At 48.8% G+C, this 18,742-nt stretch overlaps 1 protein-coding gene across 4 annotated transcripts in view; it reads right to left on the reverse strand.

Annotated features, from left to right (window-relative positions):
• Nucleotides 1-5,609: 5,609 nt before the first annotated feature.
• LOC118212758 (histone-lysine N-methyltransferase SETD1B-A-like) overlaps nucleotides 5,610-18,742 on the reverse strand; it is a 27,765-nt gene continuing 14,632 nt past the window's right edge. For 3 of the 4 annotated variants that reach the window (XM_035391006.1, XM_035391007.1, XM_035391004.1), the window contains exons 7-18: nucleotides 15,950-16,579; nucleotides 15,557-15,736; nucleotides 15,034-15,127; nucleotides 14,731-14,912; nucleotides 14,536-14,617; nucleotides 13,939-14,376; nucleotides 12,007-13,110; nucleotides 10,156-10,322; nucleotides 9,760-9,885; nucleotides 9,289-9,408; nucleotides 8,726-8,863; nucleotides 5,610-8,614 (exon numbers count right to left, since the gene is read on the reverse strand). In XM_035391006.1, the coding sequence (XP_035246897.1) occupies nucleotides 8,441-8,614; nucleotides 8,726-8,863; nucleotides 9,289-9,408; nucleotides 9,760-9,885; nucleotides 10,156-10,322; nucleotides 12,007-13,110; nucleotides 13,939-14,376; nucleotides 14,536-14,617; nucleotides 14,731-14,912; nucleotides 15,034-15,127; nucleotides 15,557-15,736; nucleotides 15,950-16,579 (3,435 nt within the window). In that variant the 3' untranslated portion in view covers nucleotides 5,610-8,440. The remainder of the gene's footprint in view (nucleotides 8,615-8,725; nucleotides 8,864-9,288; nucleotides 9,409-9,759; nucleotides 9,886-10,155; nucleotides 10,323-12,006; nucleotides 13,111-13,938; nucleotides 14,377-14,535; nucleotides 14,618-14,730; nucleotides 14,913-15,033; nucleotides 15,128-15,556; nucleotides 15,737-15,949; nucleotides 16,580-18,742) is intronic. The other variant, XM_035391005.1, reaches the window with a different exon arrangement.

Raw genomic sequence — 18,742 nt, forward strand, 5'->3', positions numbered from 1 at the left:
CGGTCACAGTTGGCACTGGTATCCACTCATGATCTTAATCAAACTCCAGTCACCATCTGTTCATGATCTTAACCATAACTGAGCCGTAGGTCTGCTGATGGTGTTAACCATAACCCAAACACAAGTCTATTTTAGATCTTGACTGTAACCCAACCAAAAGTCTACTCATAAAGTTAACCATAACCTAACATATGCACTACTTCTTTCTGTATAATATGGCCTCATAATCAGTAATTGATCAATTAATCCATAATAAAATATTGATAAATATGCACCTCTCCATGGGGTGTTTTAGTGTTATCTAGGAAGAAGTGGTTGCTATCTTTTAATTAGCACAGTTACATTACTGTAACATTACAGTATGTGCAACGTTAATTTACATTGTACAACATTTTGTAATGTACAATTGTGTGAGTAACATTGCTGTATTAGTACTGTGTGAGTTACGTTAATGTTTGAGTACTGTATGAGTACCTTTATTGTATGAGTACTGAGTGAATAGCATTACTGTACGAGCACTCTATGGGTAACTTTTTGCGTGAGTACAATATGAGCAGCATTAATGTTTGAGTACAGAATGAGTAACATTAACATTTTAGTATTGTATGAGCGGCATTACTGTATGCCATAAGGTGATTTAGTATTTTCCAGTGATTCATCTCGTGTTGATTTAAATCATAATTTATTGATAAAACACAATGGCTGGCTGGTGTGTGTGCAGTTAGCGCTGTGTTTCTGGGCTAAATAAAGTCAGGTCTCAGGAAACTAGCCTACCATTCTGTCCTAGGGTTGCCTTTGGAGATGATAACCTAACATGGCAGATTTAATAGGAACTTACGCTAGTCTTCTGGAGTGTGAGGCAGAATCACTTCTTCATCTCTCATGCTAAATTAGCCAGAATGGAGACAGAGAGAGAAACTGCAGCTGGAATGATGGGAATGAAAGACCCTTCAGTGATCTGTCTGTCATTTTGAAGCTGGTAAAGAGCATTAGTCTGATGTGTAATGACTGATACATAATGATGTTTTTTCACATTGCTTGAAATGGAAATCACTCATAAATTCACATGACCGCTCATGTAAATGGATTTGATTTTCATCATCTATCAACAGATAAATGGACTACAGATAAATTATCCAACCCCTCAGGCTAACAGAGTAAACCATTTCAGCACCAGCATTACATAGGGTAGGGTATAGTAGTACATACAGATGTGTAGCTCTCTCTCTCTCTCTCTCTCTCTGTTTCTCTCGCTTTCTCAGCGTTAAATGAAACTCGGAGTAGCCTTAGGAGATGATAAACTAGCGTGGTTGATTTAATAGCAACTTACACTGGTCCTCTGGAGCATGAGACAGAGACGTTTCTTCTTTCTCAGGAAGCTAAATCAGCTGGAAGGGAGACAGAGAGGGAAACTGCAGTTGGAATTTCAGTATGAAAATAGAAATATTGAAATGTAGACACACGTTAGATTACAGGACTGAATTACCCTTGATAATGAAAAATACTTTCATCATGTTTTGAAATTCAGTGAACAAAATATATTATTTTATTTCTTTCTTTAAAAACAGGGGTGTACAGTGTGACATGGGCAGTGTGCAAGTGGGGTTATGGGTAAACCTCCAGCTTTATTCAGTGCTGGATGATGAACAGTGCGACTAAAACTGTATTTTCAATGTTGTTATATACAATGGTCCCTTCATAAAACTGATGAAAGAAACGGTCCCCACGTAAATCTCCAGAGAGCCTTTATCATGGAGAATGAGTAAGAGATGGCCCGCATAACTCACATGAGAAAATATCATCCAGCAGCTGGTTAGCATTCTGGACACTCTCTTCCCAGAAACCAGTCGGTCAGTGGGATGCTATGCTGTTAGATGGTCCAGAGTGCCAGTACAAGAAGAAAAGACAGAATACAAATTCAGAGTGTTGTATTCTGCAGCAAAATGAGCTTTCAATTTTTTCGTACTAAACAAATGGGGCACTGTCCAGTTTATCAGAGGAAATATGCGAGCAGCTAAGTTCACCCAGAGCCTCTTTGCCCTCAGTGTCTTCACCTTGCGTTCAGTCCAATTCAGATGTCAAGTCTCCCGAGAGCTCCAAGCATTGAACTCTGCATTCGCCTCAACTTCAGTTTCCTTTTAATATCCTGCATTAATGCTTTCATTACCTGTTCTAATGTTCAGTGCTAATGCACTGTGCTAATGTGCTGATCTAATGTGCTGTACTAATGCCATGTGCTTATGTGCTGTGGTAATGTGCTGTGCATATGTACTGCGGCAATGTGCTGTGCCAATGTGCTGTGCTAATGTGCTGATCCAATGTGCTGTGTTTATGTGCTGTGCTAATGCCATGTGCTAAGGTGCTGTGCTAATGCTCTATGCTAATGTGCTGTGCTAATGCTCTATGCTAATGTGCTGTGCTAATGCTCTATGCTAATGTGCTGTGCTAATGCAATCCTGTGCTGTTGACTACATCTGGCCCTGACAGCAGACAGATTTCTCCACTGCAGTTTGAGTAAACCTGCCGCCGTATCACTTCTGCGTCTGCACTCCTTTAGGCAACACGTCTCCATGAACGACAGGAAAGAAAGACGACAGCCATCCACATTCCAGTCTGCTGAGAGCAGCCCCAGCGGCCGCCCGCGACTCATCCCCGCTCCTCCTGTGCCAGAGGAAAGAGCAACGGATAGCTGAAGTGCAATGGGCAGAGATGGTTCTTCAGTCTGAGCAGGAAGACAGGCAGTACCTTTGCTCCACCACACGGGGCTAGGACAGAGGGAGTGCAATCTTTTTTTTTCCCCCACCACCTTTCAGGAGGTCAACTTTATTTTTATTTAAAATTTGCAGAAATGATGTGCCAAAGCCTCTGAGAGGGAAGGATGGAACAAAAACAAAAACAAAATTATGCAAACAAAAAGAGCTGGGCGCATATCTCACTTTTCTATCCTCTGACTGAGTGTCAGTAGCATCTATAGAACACTCCAGCTTTGTCTGTAAACGGGTTCTGTAATTCCTGTGGATTAGTGTCGCTTTGTCTTGCACGGGATGCCAGTTTCACTCCAGTGTGCCAGCCTGCCCGCTGTGATCCTGTGAGGCGCTGGTGCACCCTTTGGTAGGAAGCCAAAACTTCACTGAATGATTTAGACAGGCCTCAGGGAACCTCAGCCCACCATTCTGTCCTGGAGTTCCCTCTGCAGATGATAAACACGGTTGATTTAAAGGAAACTTGCGCTGGTCCTCTGGAGCGTGAGAAAGAAACACATCTTGTCTCTCAGGAAGCTAAATCAGCCGGAATGGGGACGGAGAGAGAAACTGCAGCTGGGATTTCAGCATAAATATAGAAAAATTGAAATGGAGACACTGGTTAGAGACTGGGAACTACAGGCTTTAGAGCAAACTGCATGTCATTTTGATGCTGGTAAATAATGGCCTTTGATGCTAAGGCCCTTAGTGTAAGGGAAGTTTTTCTGAGTTTCCTTCCGGTTTATGCACATACATCCCAGACACAATAGCTAGATCCCTTGTAGATAGCATTATACTTCTGGCTAGATTGTTAGTAAGCAAGCCGATAAACACAAGCGTAGCTTGTTATGCTAGCCAAGTTAGCATTGCTAGTCCATAACTCGCTTACTAAACTAACATAGTTCCCTACGAAATTCAACACTACTTTTACCTTTGTGAACCACCCCCTTAACCCCTTTTGAAGTTCATCAGTCATTCTGCTCTGAGAATAGCTTTCATCCCTTAAAACATGAGTTAAAAATAGCATTGTTCCAAAATTCAGTGGTGAACAGTGAAAAGGCTGAAGAATGCTTGGGTTTTACAAGTGCAATGTAAAAGTAAATTACATATATAAGACATGATGTTGTGTAACACATAATTTATATTGGACTGCGAGTGTATGCTATTGTAGCGGGTGTAGTTCGGCTAGGCCGCTCGTGAAGCACAGTGCGGTGCGGTAAGCTGAAGGTCTTGAAGCAGGTTACCATACCAACACTCTCTGGTCACACAATCCTCAAATTCAAAAATAAGGACGATGCCCTTGGCTAGGGGCGATTTCACCTTTAGCTGCCTTGGTAATGCATATGCCTAAGAAAACCTTTGGACTCAGTCAAATCTGGAACTCATTCATTACACTACATCAGTGGTCTCCAACCCCGGTCTTGGAGAGCTACAGGGTCTGCTGGTTTCCATAGTTACTCTGCACTTCATGAATCAATTAGAGCAGTTGATTACACAGATAACTCAACTCACCTGGTGTCTTGGGTCTCAATTGGGTGCTGATTTTAAGGTGAAAACAACAACCAGCAGACCCTGTAAGTTCAGCTGGCTTAGACACTGAGTCTCCTACCCAAACGTGCCCCAACACTTTCACAGTCACTGAGATTTGCTCTTCTAGCCAAGACAGCCGAAACAATGACCAACTGAGCATGCCAGACAAGCATGCTGGGAGGTTAAATGCCTAATCAACTCAGGAACCACACCTGTGTGGAAGCAACCGCTTTCTATATCCCTCAAGCTTTTTGTATCCCTCAAGTGTTTCCTGTATTTTCGCAGTTACCTGTATTTTTAATGTATAAGTGATGTGTTTGCATCCTGAGTTACTGGTTCTAATCTGTATGAGTGTGATGTATAAGTGTGTTTAATAGGTGATTTAGGTTTTGCAATACGGCATTTGTATTGTACTGTATACTGTTTAAGGTGTAGCTAATGCAGTTACAGTATGTTGTAATGCTGATAGCTGTGCTCATCAGAATAGTGGTCCAAAGGAGGTCAAGGCAGTGCAGTCTCTGCTCACACCACCCATATCCTGATGCTGATCGAGGACAAGCACACACACCTGCTGCTCACACCATCCACATCCTGACACCGATACAGGATTCATTGCGGGGAGACAGAGGCCTCTCTGTCCCCCAGTGCAGTCACAGCTGGACTCAGGGTGAGATCATTGCATCACTCACGTGCTGAAAGACAGAACCAAAGTCCACCCCTCCAATACAGCAGGTGGTCACATGACCTACGGTCTCTCGTTCGTTACAAGGTAACAGTCTCTAAAGGCTCTTGTCTGTTAGAAACACCCTAACTCTCCAACTCTCAGACACACACACACACACTCTCACACATCATTCTCTTTCAGTTTCAGAAACACACACACTAATTCCCCAAGCCTCATTTCATCTGCCTACAATGTTCTCTTCTACGTTGCAAAATCCAGTAAAAACCACAGAAAGAGACCCGCCTTCTCGTCACAGATCTCTCTGGAAACATTTTGAGATGAGCAGGGGTGATTACTTTTGTAATATTCTGTTGTAGTGTGATCTATTTGTGCAAATAGTTTTGATTTTTTTTCTTCAGATTTTATCAGGTGCTTGTGTTTGTGTATATAGACACCCAATGAGTGAAGAGTTTACTGTGTGTGTGATTGCACGTGAATCTGTATCTAGCATATTGCCACATAGACTCATTTTAAAATGTGCTTATTTCTTTCCCACGTTTTATTTTATTTGCTTTTTTACATTTTTGTAATAATAAATAGACCTGAGAAATGGGGGGGAGGGCACACCACCCCTCCCAATTCTCACGGCCATCTCAATTTCAGAACACGCCGTCTTCTCTCCACACCGCAAACATTTTATTTCACAGAATTTACAGCAAAACAAAAGCTTGATACAAGCTGAGAATTCCAGCGCCAGCTCTGTCTACACCATCATCCTGCAGCAAACCTCCCCAACACAAAATATATTTATTCACAGTTATACAATGCATTTACAAACTTCGGATTATAAAAAGAACTGGCAGGGGACCAAAAAAAAAGAAGACGTTTCTACAAGAAACAATCTTTAGAAGGGAAATCTGAGCCTGTGTTATGCAAAAGAGAAACACCTGCTTCCGATAAAATTAACGTTTATTCTACGTTTTCGAAATTTCCCTGATTTTTTCATCAACATTCTTTCTTGAAAAGAAATGTGCCGTTTTCAGAATTCCCCCTTCTCAGGAAAAACACTGCTAAAAACCTGAACAATATAAACGCACTGGGGTTAAAAAAACGCAGCCCCCCCCCTGGCCTGTGATTGGCCCTCGAGTGGGGATGATGCGATGCGTGGTCTGGCTGTCGAGGTTTTGATTGGCTAGCGGGGAGCAAGCGTGCTGCCTAAAGCTCCAGTCTAGTGCATTCACAATTGAACAATAGCAACAAATACCAGGAACTGCAAGATCATTTCTTACCGTGATACTCTGATACCTACAATACTCTGAGACATGGGATACGGTGATCATTGGTTACCGTACACATTGAGATATTAATTTATTATGCACACCTGCTGGTTAACACAAATAGCCTGCTCTTCTAAAACAGCGAATCACGTGGCTGCAACTCAATACATAAAGCATGCAGGCATTGTGGAGACGTTCAGTTTTTTTGCTCAACCAAACTTTAGAATGGGCAATCTAAGCAACGTTGACCATGATTGTTGGTACCAGGCGTGGTGGTTCCAGCATCTCAGAAACAGCACTACAGTCTCTAGTGTTTACAGAGAATTGTGCTATGAACAAAACATCCAGCGCGTGACAGTTCTGTGGGTGAAAGCACCTTGTTACTGAGAGGTCAGAGGACAATGGACAGACACGTTCAAGCGAAGACAAAGGCCACGCATGCTCAAATAACAGCTGTTCACAATGGTGGCGTGCAGATGAGCTACAGCAGCAAAAGACCACATCGGCTTCAGCTCCAGTCAGCTAAGAACTGGATGAGGCTACAATGGGCATGTGATCACCAAATAGGGCTGACTGAAGATTGGAAAAATGTTAACTGTTCTGACGATTCTCAATTTATGTTGCAACATACAGATGGTACGGACAGAATTTGAAATAAACAGCACGAATCCATCGATCCATTCTGCCATGTGTCAGTGGTGCAGGCCGCTGGTGGAGATGTAACAGTGTGGGGAATGTTTTCTTGGCACACATTAGGCCCTTTGACACCAACTGAGCATCCATTTTTCAAATGGATAGTTCCAGCAGGACAATGTGCCATGTCACAAAGCACACATCATCTTACGCTGGTTCCACAAACAACATTCTAGCATAGTTCCCAGATATCAATCAAATAGGCCACCTTTGGGATGAGGTGGAACAGGAGGTTTGTAGCATGAATGCGCGGCCAAAAAAATCTACATAAACTGCGTGATGCTACTGAATCAGCATGGACCGAAACCCCAGAGGAATGTTTCCGGCACCTTGTTGAATCTTCGCTGCAAACAATTCAGGCTATCCTGGAGGCAAAAGGGGGCGCTAGCCAGTATGGGATCCCACAATGGGCTACAACGAGGGCATCCTGCACTGCTCCAGCAGAAAGCACTGTCCATCTTTGTGAGGGCCATAACAAGGTGTAGCACCAAAGTGTGGAAGACCATTAAAGGATTAAACACATGCACACACACAAAAGCATACATGTACACACACACACACGCACGCACGCACGCACACACACACAGCAAATTTGGTAGGGATATAACTCAAGCGCACTCCTGTTAGACTGTGGGAGTGTGCGTTCAATACGGCTGCCCCCACATGCCCACCGTGTACAATGCAGCCGTAGGGCCTGCAAGAGGGGAGTCTACACCGGCCTCCCTTTCACTGAGCAGTGAACACCTCTGAGCCGTTAGCCTCCATTAGCCTCCATTAGCCAGCCTTAGCTTTGAGCTATGTGTACAGTGCTGCTGGGTTTGGGAAAAGCGTAGCTTGGTAGCAGACGGTACTGTGTATGGGGCTAATGCTAAAACTGTTGGGACAGGAATACAGAACTGAGACAGGATGTAGTGGCAGTCATGAAGAGGGTATGAGCTGGGTATGGAATACTGGTCTGGCGGTAGAGCTGTGCGTGTACTAGGCGGATCTGCCCCCTACGGGCAGAGGTAAGAAAGTTCATAAATGTAAAGATTTGATCCAAGGTCGTGTAGCAACGATTAAAACTCCCACACAAAAGTCCCTCCTTTCGGAACTAAAAGGAAGAACAGCAGGAGGATGAAGGCCAGATCATCTCCAACTACAGCCAAACAGTGTCACCATAGAAACCCACTCCGAGCTCATACTAGAATTGGGGAGGAACACAGATTTCTGAAAACTGTCCTGGAGTGGGAAGATATTTAGCTCATTGGACCGGGAGACGAGGGGGCAGGGTGTGTTAAGAGACTAGTGTTGTTAGGGTATTACTGCTGCTGGGTTTTTGGGGTACACTTGGTGGGGGTATGTAGATAACTGGGGTACGCAGAGCAGGGATATGGGGGTAAACGAATGAGCAGCTGAAATGGTAAACAGCACAAAGACCAGGGGTTCTGACAGGCTCACGTAGCACAGCACACGCACCGTCCCGTCTTTGGGTTTCTCATTTTTGGTTTCTCGCTTTAGGCACAGTGTGGTGGGACAGGTGCATTTTGGCAGGGCTAGTTCAGGGTTCCCCTGCAGTTCTCCGCCCCGCACAGGCAGGGGATCTTCTCGTCCTCGATGGGGAACTTGTAGTCGTAGGTGATCTCCTCGTTGACGTTGATGGGCTGGCGCGAGTAGATGACAATCTTCTTCTGAGACTCCACCGTGATCACCTTGGCATAGCAGTTAGGCTGAGAACACACAAGCAGGCCAATGTCATCCTCCACCCTCCTCCTCCTCCTCCATCTAACTCCATCACTCTCAATCTCCATCTATCACCTCCACCCGTCGGACACACTCACGTTGCAGCTGTGGTTGATGAAGCGGGCGAAGTTTCCGCACTTGGTGGCGTCGATGATGGTGTCGTGATCGACGCGGAACATGTAGCTGCTCCCGATGCCCTCGTCCTCGTAGCGCTTCTCCCGCATGTCGGCGATCACCTGCAGGGGGCGCCACAAACGTCTCATTGCTCAGTCTGACACCTCAGGGTCTCAGGGCACCACCCATCTAACAGGCAAAACCCCAGTCTGGAAACCTGGCGTTCCTCCATTTTAACTGGGTTAATAGCCCTTCCTCCTCCACCATGGGGTACACTCAGGTGCAAAATGGCTGCCGTGAATCAGCCCGGTGGGGACTATACACTGGTACTTAGTTGGTCTGAGTTTCTCTTAACACTGTAGTGCACATAGATTGTGAAAGACACTATATAAGTGCAATACATTACACATTTTACATAGTTCTCAGTACATCTGAGCACTGGGATCCAAAAGACTGACTAAATGAAAAGAACTGCTGTGATACTGCTGAAGAGGAGCCGGGTTCTCTGTGAGAAGCGATGGTCGCGCCGTCAGGGGGGCTGACTGACCTGCCGGATGTTCTGGCCCACGTACTCGATGACCATCTCGTCAGCGGCGATGGGCTCCAGGGCGAACAGGCCCCAGTCGTGGATGTGGCTCTTGCAGAATCGGATCTTCTTCTTACGGAACTGAGACACCAAACACACACACACACACACACACAAACGGCAACACAAACAACAGGCCCGACACGCGGGCGACACACAACGCTCAGGTTAGTTCGGGTGGTTCAGCTCGGAGGGGGAGCCACCTGCAGGAGGCGCTCGTACATTACAGCAGTGAGGCGGCGGTTTGGGTGGGCGGGTTCAGTGAGATGCGGATCGTAGTGACGGCACTTGTGTGTTGTTATGGCTGATGTCATTGTGACTACAGTTGCATTTGTATTTCTGGTTGTGTTTGTAGTTGTATCAGCTGTGGTTAAAGTTGGTGGTTTTCTTTGTCACTATGGTTGTAGCCACAGTCGAGATTGCGGTTCTTACCTTCAGCTGGTTGAACTTCAGCAAGTCGCTGTCGCAGCTGAAGGAGGACAGCAGGCGGCGCTGTTCTGACCTCCGCTCTGACCCCGCCCGCGTGGAGGCGTGCGGCTGGGCCGGAATACTCATCCCCTACACAGGGTTCACACATTACTCATCACTTACAATTTACACAATACCCCTCCTCTTACACACACTTTACACAATACTAATCCCCTCACAGTTTACACATTACTCCTCCCCTAACACAGTTTACACAGTACTAATCCCCTCACAGTTTACACAGTACTCCTCCCCTAACACAGTTTACACAGTACTTATCCCCTAACACAGTTTACACAGTACATCTCCCCTAACACAATTTACACAGTACTAATCCCCTAACACGTTCTGTTGACTCACCTGTGTGTCTGCGGGCTTCTCGTCGGATGGCACGCGCAGGCTGTTGAGGTATTTGAGCTTGTCCTTCTTGTCGATCTTGTAGTAGCCCTCGCTGCGGGCACAGCCCGTCATGTGATCCCGCATCCCGTCGTCACGCCGCTTCCTCTTCAGCCACGGTTCGCAGGTCGGTGATGCAGAGTCAAGGAGGTCACATGATCAACACAATACTACTGCCCAGGAGGTCACATGACCAACATAATACTACTGCCCAGGAGGTCACATGACCTACCCAATACTACAGCCCAGGAGGTCAAATGACCAACACAATACTACTGCCCAGGAGGTCACATGACCAACCAATACTACTGACCAGGAGGTCACACAATTACCCCAGTGCTGCTGCCCAGGAGGTCAAATGACCAACACAATACTACTGCCCAGGAGGTCACATGACCAACCAATACTACTGACCAGGAGGTCACACAATTACCCCAGTGCTGCTGCCCAGGAGGTCAAATGACCAACACAATGCTACTGCCCAGGAGGACACATGACCAACACAATACTACTGCCCGGGAGGTCACATGACCAACACAATACTACTGCCCAGGAGGACACATGACCAACACAATGCTACTGCCCAGGAGGACACATGACTAACACAATATTACTGCCCGGGAGGTCACATGACCAACCCAATGCTACTGCCCAGGAGGTCACATGACCAACCCAACACTGCCCCTAAAACTTCTAGTATCATAGCACAGAAAGACACACTTGGCCACGCTCACACTAGGGTTGGGCAGTGTTCAGATTTTCACGTCACACCATATAAAAATAAGTTTTGGTATACTATTTTAATAGTAATAACTGAAAAATGCTGGCATTTTAATATATTTGTAGCTCTACCAACAGTTCATAACCCACTGCACTTATATAGCCCATGTTGTCATAAACATTTCAGAAGAAGGTTTGCTCCTGAAACGCCGTAATGGGTTTTAGATGAAACGCGGGCTCTGATGTGCTCGTTTATTTATGGTGAGATCCAGCAGCGGCGTGCTTCACATTCCATTCCCCTCCGCGACAGAGCGGAGAATAATGTGCGCCTGGCTCCCAGCGCGTGGCCTGGCATATTAATGCCCTGTTTAAGAGGAGCACCAGCAGAGCCATCTGCGCCTCGTCTTATCGGCCATAAGGCCACGGCGCCCTCTGGAGGAGGGAAAGGAAAGCTCTCCCGTCCCCGCTCATGGGAATAATCCTCCAGAGGGTTTTTTCCCCCGCCCGTGAGAGTGGCACTTCTGGGCAGCTTTCTCCCGCTGCTTTCCCCCATTGACCTGCTCTACGCGAGCTAACCCTTGGTGGAATGCTGTGCGTGGGGGATGGGCCTTCCCCACTGACCGTCAGGCTTTTTCTGGCCCGATGACGAACTCCAGCGACTAAACAGAGCAAAAGCGTTACCCGGGATCCCTCTGGCTTCAGCCTGGAGGTCCATCTACCTTCCCATTGGCCTTCTTTGCTCCCCATTGCAGACGTAAAGCACATAAAAGGGAGAGCCCAAGAGTCTACCATGGCTACGTATAAATGATGCAACTTCCCCCCCCCCATATGTCACTTTTTCACGTCAATTCTGCGACAAATATTTGAATACGTTCGAATCTCTGCCCCCCTCGTTTCTGGAGAGTGTGGGTTTAAGTGCTTTTTGAGCTAACAGCATTCGCATTTGCAAGTAAATAAACTGAGAATACGGAAGGGTCAGTCACTACCTATTGAACTACACGAGCTCCACTAGCCTGCGGACCGATTACAAACCGCACGAGCACAGAAGGAAGTGCGGTCGCGGTCTGAGCCGACGGGGAGGCGGCGGAAGGATATGAGGGTGGGGCACCCACAGCGTGTCGTTGAGCCAGTCCTGGCCGCTGTCCTGCAGCAGCATCCTGTCGTACGTCACCCGCAGGTGGCGGATGTCCTCCTCGTCGATGCCCTCGTTCCACAGGTCGTACAGGATGGTCATCTCCTCGAACTCCGAGCGGGGGTGGAACCGCGGGCGGGGCGGGGAGTGCACGGGGGAGTGCGCGCTGAGCAGGAGCTCCTCCCACCGCCGCCGCGCCCGCCGCGCCGGCTTGCGCACCTCCTCCGGCTCCGCCCCCTTCCCATCCGGCGGCAGCACGTTCTCCAGCTCCCGCAGTGGCAGGACGTCCCCCGCCACGCCCCGCCCTTCCCTGAAGTCCAGGGACGCCGGCGTGGGCGTGGCTTCCGGGAGCGAGTCCCTCATCGCGGGATGGACGGGGGGGAGGGGCCGCACCTCGGCTCCTCCCAGGTCCGGGGTCGTGGGGGGCATGAGGAGCGGGGACTTTTTGGGCCTCCCCGGCTTCCTCTTGGGAGGGGTGGGGTCTGTAGAGTAGGTGGTGGGCGGGGCTGCGGGGGCGCGGTCAGGGCCGGGGGCGGGCTCTCTGAGCAGGAGCCTCTCCTCCCAGCCGTCGGCCGAACCCTTCCTCAAGAGGGGGAGGGGGGTGGAGTCGGGGAAGGTGGGCGTGAAGCTGAAGTCCCTGCCGGGGGTCCGGGGGGCCCCCGCGCTCACCCCGGGCGACTGCGACGGGTAGCAGAAGGGGCTGGCCGGGACGTTGGGGGACACCAGAGTTAGGGTGAGCCCCCTGGGCGGGGCCTCTCCCCCCGGCGTCACTGGCACCCCCTCGGGGCCCCGCCCCACACCGGCGGGGGGGACGTCCTCATCCGTGTGCCGGCGGCCAGGGAGGAAAAGGGCCGCGAAGGCCGGGGGGAGGGGCCTGGCGGCGGGGGGCGTGTCCGCGTCTCGGCCGGGGGTGCGGGGTCGCCCCTCCTCGGCCCCGCTCTTGGGCTGGGGCGGCGGGGGGAATTCGGGCAGCAGGCCCGTGGGCGTGAGGGGCCGCGAGTACCCCACGTCCTCCAGAGGCGGCCCTTTGCGTGCGGGCACCCCCATCTGCAGCTCCGCATCCTCAGCTGAACACAAACACAGAAACCACAGTCACACCACCGCCTCCAGCTCAACCCACCTTCATACGCACCAGGCTGGCACGGGCCCAATCAGGGCAGAATGCTCTCATCAGAGGTGGAAAGTCCAGGGGTCAGAAAGTAAATGTCCTGCCATGAGTTTCTTTCAACCATGAACTGATTAGTTTTCACCAATTAGTTCTGCCTCCTGGCTGAAGAATTGTGCTAATTAGCAAATCCAGGTGGCTAGAAGAAAATACTGGGGAGGAGTTTTACTTTCAGAGCCTGGATCTTCCACCTCTGGATGAGATGCAGGGCAATGGCAAGGGGTTTAATTTTACAGTTACACTGCCTTTGGCAGTTTATTCCACTTAGCCACAACTACCTAAAAAAATCAACACTTACACTCATTAGCAATAGAGCTCAGATGTGCCCCTTCGGCTAATTTTTATATTTTCTGATAGTATGTATTTTAGCAATGGAAAGCATAACTATTTCCATTTGATTATTGCTTTTTTAGACTAGACATAATCATTTTGATCTGGGGTAAGTACATCGGTTTCATAGCTGTCGAGGGTTCAGGGGTTGTATACAATGATTCGAAGACATCAAATAAAGAGAGATTAACTGATTGCCTGGCTGATTAACCCTTTGAAGAGTATGTTTTATGGAATGTTCTATGTCAGTGTTCTAGCACTCCATTGCTTTCAATTAAACGTAGCGATTGCTACATCAGCATTGGAATTTTCAGTCGAGAACATTCCAATCACACATTGGTGATCTTGCACCTTAAAGAGTTAATTAATTGACTGCCCATAACAAATAAGGGGTTCAAACCTGGTATTCCATTAGGAGATGGGGGCAGGAAATTGCGCTCTTGGTGGGCGTGGCCTCGCAGCATGGACTCCTCCCCTTTCAGGGCTGACCCACCGTAAATCTCTCGGTCAAGCTCCGCCTCCTCTCCTACGCCCTCTAGCAAATCCAAAGTGGACGGCTCTTCAGAAAAGGGTGGGGCCATGGGAGAGCTTAAGGCTTTAAGCTCCGCCCCGCCCTCTTCAGACGACGATGACGACGACGAAGAAGCAGACGACGATGACGACGACGTTCGAGGCCCCTCGTCTTCCTCCCCTTCGTCCTCCACGTCCACCGCCTCTTCCTCGTCTTCCTCCTCCTCCTCTTCCTCCTCCTCCTCGGAGCTGGAGCTGTAGCTGGAGGAGTCGTCGCTGTCTCTGGAGGAGCTGGAGTCGGACTTGGACGAGGCAGAACTGGCAGCGTCTAAGAAAGCACACACTCGTTGGCCACACAATCCCAGCTAACACAAAATGTCCTCACATGTTATAACAATGTTATAACATTGCCACGACATTGCAGCAACACTGTAAGAACATTTTACGATAGCAGGGGTGGTCATTGCCTTTCCGTTTCCGTAGTTACCTTCATCTGAGGAGTCCGACTCCTCCCGCTCGCTGGCGTCAGAGTCCAGTTCGTCATCCTCATCCTCGTCTACCTCAACCTCCTGAAGGAAGCAGAGGGCCACGTTTTTAAAGCACAGCTGCAGTATTCACACCCCAAACACTCCCAAGAGTACAGTAGCCATATAGGGACTTACATAAAGCCTCCCGTTCTCACCTTTCCACAGGACAGCCTATCAGAGCCTCTCAGCTCGTCTGGCTCCTCCTCCTTGTCCGATGAAGTCTCCTCCTTCCCAGAAGTCTCCTCCTCGTCCTCCTCCTCTCCCTCGCTGTCGAGCTCCAGTGGCCGGCCGGGTCTCCGTCTAAAAGCCCCGCCCTCGTCATCCTTTCTGGAAGCTTCTGAGACCAACACACAGACGTGTTAGCACCGAGAATGCACACAAATGCGTGTATGAACACAGAATATACAGCATCCCGGCTGTATCTGAGACGCGGTTCCACTCGGGCACGGGACTCTCACCTTCATCCTCCAGATCCTCCTCTGCGGGCGTGGACGGCCGCGCCCTCTTGGAATCCCCCACGGAGGCGGGGTCGGGCGGCTCCTTCCTTTTCACCTGAACAACGCAGAGCAGTGAGCGTTCCCACCCACAACTAAGGACCTGCTGTCCATCACTCTCCGGCCACACACTGGCAGGGACGGGTGTCAGCAGGGACATACTTCAGCAAGGACGTGTTTGTTAGTAAGAACACGTGAGCACTACAGCAGGGATACACTTTTTTTGCCGGGGGACACATTTTGGCAGGAACATGTTTCCATGGGGCCTGGTCCGGATAGTGTATGTCTGTTCTTGGCAAGAACATGTTTCCATGGAGCCTGGTTCTGGTGGGATAGGTCTGTTTTTGGCAGGAACTTGTTTCTGCAGGGCCTGGATAAGGTAGGGTAGGTCTGTTTTTGGCAGGAACTCATTTCTCTGAGGAGTGGGGCCTAATTCTGGTAGGGCGGGTCTGTTTTTGGCAGGAAGACAGGAGCGCAGAGGCAGTACCTTGAAGGAGGGCAGGCGGATGGCCCCGCGGAGGCCCATGCTCAGGCCCAGCCCCTCGAAGCCAAGTCCCTCCCCCTGCTTCCAGGTCTCCAGCGGGCTGGACCTCACAGGCTCCTTCGGCCGCGCCCTCTCCTTCTCCTCCTCCCTCGCCTCCCCGCTCTTCACCGGGGTCACAGACGCCTAGAGAAATACGCACGACCTCAGCTTTAGACCACAACCACAGGTTTAAACCATGACCGCCTTTACACCACATACACCTTTATACCGCACATACCGTTGGACCACAACCACACCTTTTTAGCAACATACACGCTAAAACCACCAACACACAAACATGCACATGCACACGCACACAGACACACACACACATGCACCCAACACACGCACACGCACCTTGGCCAGGCGCTCCTTCCTGTCCCACCACTCGTCGAAGGTGCGGAAGGCCACGCCCTCCACCATCTTGCGGCTGAGGTCCCTCTTCATGATGGCCTTCAGCTCCTTGACGATGATGCCCAGCACGGCGTCCACCGTGGCCCGGTGCGGGTCGTCCTTCTGCGGCTCGTACCCCGGCGGCGGCACGGCCGGGTTGAAGTGGGGCAGGGCGGGGGCGTGCCAGGGCGGCGCCCCGTACGGCACCCCGTAGGGCAGCCCGCCCGGGAAGGGGGGGTAGGGGTAGGAGGGGTGCTGGCTCTGGGCCAGGCGGCTCAGCATCTGTGTCTGCATCTGGAAGGACATGTGACCGCCCCCCCACTGCAGGAAACACCCTCCCTGGGGCAGCGGGCCGGGTGGGAACGGGGGCGGGTGGGGGGGCAGCGGGGGCAACATCGGGGGTAAGTGGGGGGGCGGGGGCAGGGGGAAGCCCGTCTGGGGAGGGGGGAGGGGCGGGAAGCCTGGGGGCGGGATGGGGATGGACGGGGGGGCGGAGTTCACCACAATGCCCTCGGCGCAGTCGCCCCCGGCGATGGGGGTGCCGGGCATCTCGTCGTCAGAGATTTCCATATCTTCACCAGAAGAGGAGCCGCCCTGGAGAGAGAGAGAGTTATTCTGCCTATAGTTGTTCATTTCCAAAAACACCAGTCTCCTCCAGAGTAGGGACCAGCACTGAAGCAAAAATAAACAAAGCTCGATAAACAGTGTATAATTTATGCTTTTATACAAGGCAGAGTTGGGCAAGACGTTTAGCACCATCCCAATCAATTACTAGTTGGACACACCACCTCAATCAATTTCGTTTGATTGACTGATCACAGCATGGCTGCCTGCAACCGACCCCCCCTTCCCAGCGCTCTCTTACCCCACAAGTCTGAATGAGCCCTTGTATTTCACCCTCTCCAGATTACAGGTCGACCTACACACCAGTCTGGCTGATAAGACAGGCTGCGCTATCAGCAATAGGCAGTTATGGACGATGATTGTATATTTTTCGTCCCAGCTCGCCCTCTAGTGTTTAAACAGCTCTCCCACACACAGCTCACAAACCCTCGGAGCACAAGGCTGTGGACATGTGCTGCAAAAATGACCGTTTTCCCGCTCAATTGAGCTACCTTGAAGATTAAATTACAGGTAAAAACGCAAACGCAAGTCAGGGGCTGCGTTAGATGCAGTGTATGTTACATATAGGCATATGTTTCATGCTTGTTGTTTGGTGACACCTACTGGTGTTTTGAGAAAGTACAGGTTAACCAGGATGTGATTGACATAAGAGTTCAAGGCCCTGTGTACATATACATACATACACACACACACACACACACACGTATATATGCGCAGGATAATTATTCGTGTGCAATAATAAAGCTACCGACTGAAACAGTGTACGGTGTGAGAAATTGGGTACGCGCCAGTAAAACTTGAAGTCTTCATTCAGAAAGCCTGCTACACAATCTGTCACAACGTACCCGGTCAAAAATTCCTCGTATTTTAAAAACATTAAACATCGTAGTTGTACAACCCTAATCTATACAAATGGCGTCACGGCCTGATTCCGTGATGAGCCCGTAAGCTATTTGATTAGTTATTTTATTAATGACCGTGCAAACTCTCGCGTTTGCAAAATTGCGTTTGTGTGTTATGTATTCGGGTGGGCAATGTCTGTTCTGGTAATGTGATATTATTATTTCTTTTTCTGGCATCAGATAAGGCGTGCTAGTGCAAGTTTGTAATGTTGCGCTTGTATGTGTTGTTTTTACTGTTTATATGTACCAAATGTCTACCGTGTAAATGTTTCTGTTTAAATTTTTTTTTGGTTGAATAATACAAACATCACAGCTGTTTTTCATTGAGCGTTTGCAAACAACGTTAATCCTACACATTTCCGCGTCACAAATCCACGCACTGCCAAACGGAGCAAGGGACAAACCAACCTAACGTAGACGGGTGTACTTGGCAGCTACCACTGCAGTCTAGGTTCACAGGGGGTAATTTTTTATTCATTTACAATTTGCGTGTAATTAATTTCAAGTGCGTTTATTTTATTTTCTTATGTTATAGATTATTTCGGTAATTGGTATCTTGTTTTCTGTATTGTTAATTTATTGTAGTTTGGCTGTTTTTGTTGTAAATGGCTGCATTTCTTTATTTTTCGTTTTGTTAGGTTAGTTTTCATTTTCTAGTATTTTTTGTTCACTATATATTTTGTACTGCATTACGTCAACCGGCACTGTAAAAAATAAAATTCTTTGACATCACTGCTACTTCCCCACAATTCTTTTTGCCTCCGGCTATCACTTACAAATGGTCCCTATTTGGCACGTCTCAAACACTTGTTCTTTGCGCCGTTTGTGCAGCTGTTCTGCAGGCTCAACACATTTTTTTAGGCATGAGAATATTTGCCAATGGAGATGTATAGGCTATTAGATAACACTCGTGTCCGATTTATTTTTGTGACAAGCACTGTGAGACGCAATGTTGTGGACCATTAAATAGGCTCAGAGAAGTTGATTATCTTGTTCAGGCGAAGACAATTTTAGGATGCTTTCTGATTTATAAACGGGTCATGTGTAGGAGTTTATTCAAACGTACGGACATTTAAAAAAAAATCTTTCGAAGGAGCACTTCAGAAAACTTGTATGCTTACATTCAGGATTCCACGATGATTTTATTAAAGACCCCTGGTGTGAATTCTAATTTCTCATATGCAATTTGCACTTCGTGTTTTCACATTTTTTCACTAGGTATCCAAAAAAG

Source organism: Anguilla anguilla, chromosome 14 (assembly GCF_013347855.1).
Source record: "Anguilla anguilla isolate fAngAng1 chromosome 14, fAngAng1.pri, whole genome shotgun sequence".
NCBI lineage: Eukaryota > Metazoa > Chordata > Actinopteri > Anguilliformes > Anguillidae > Anguilla > Anguilla anguilla.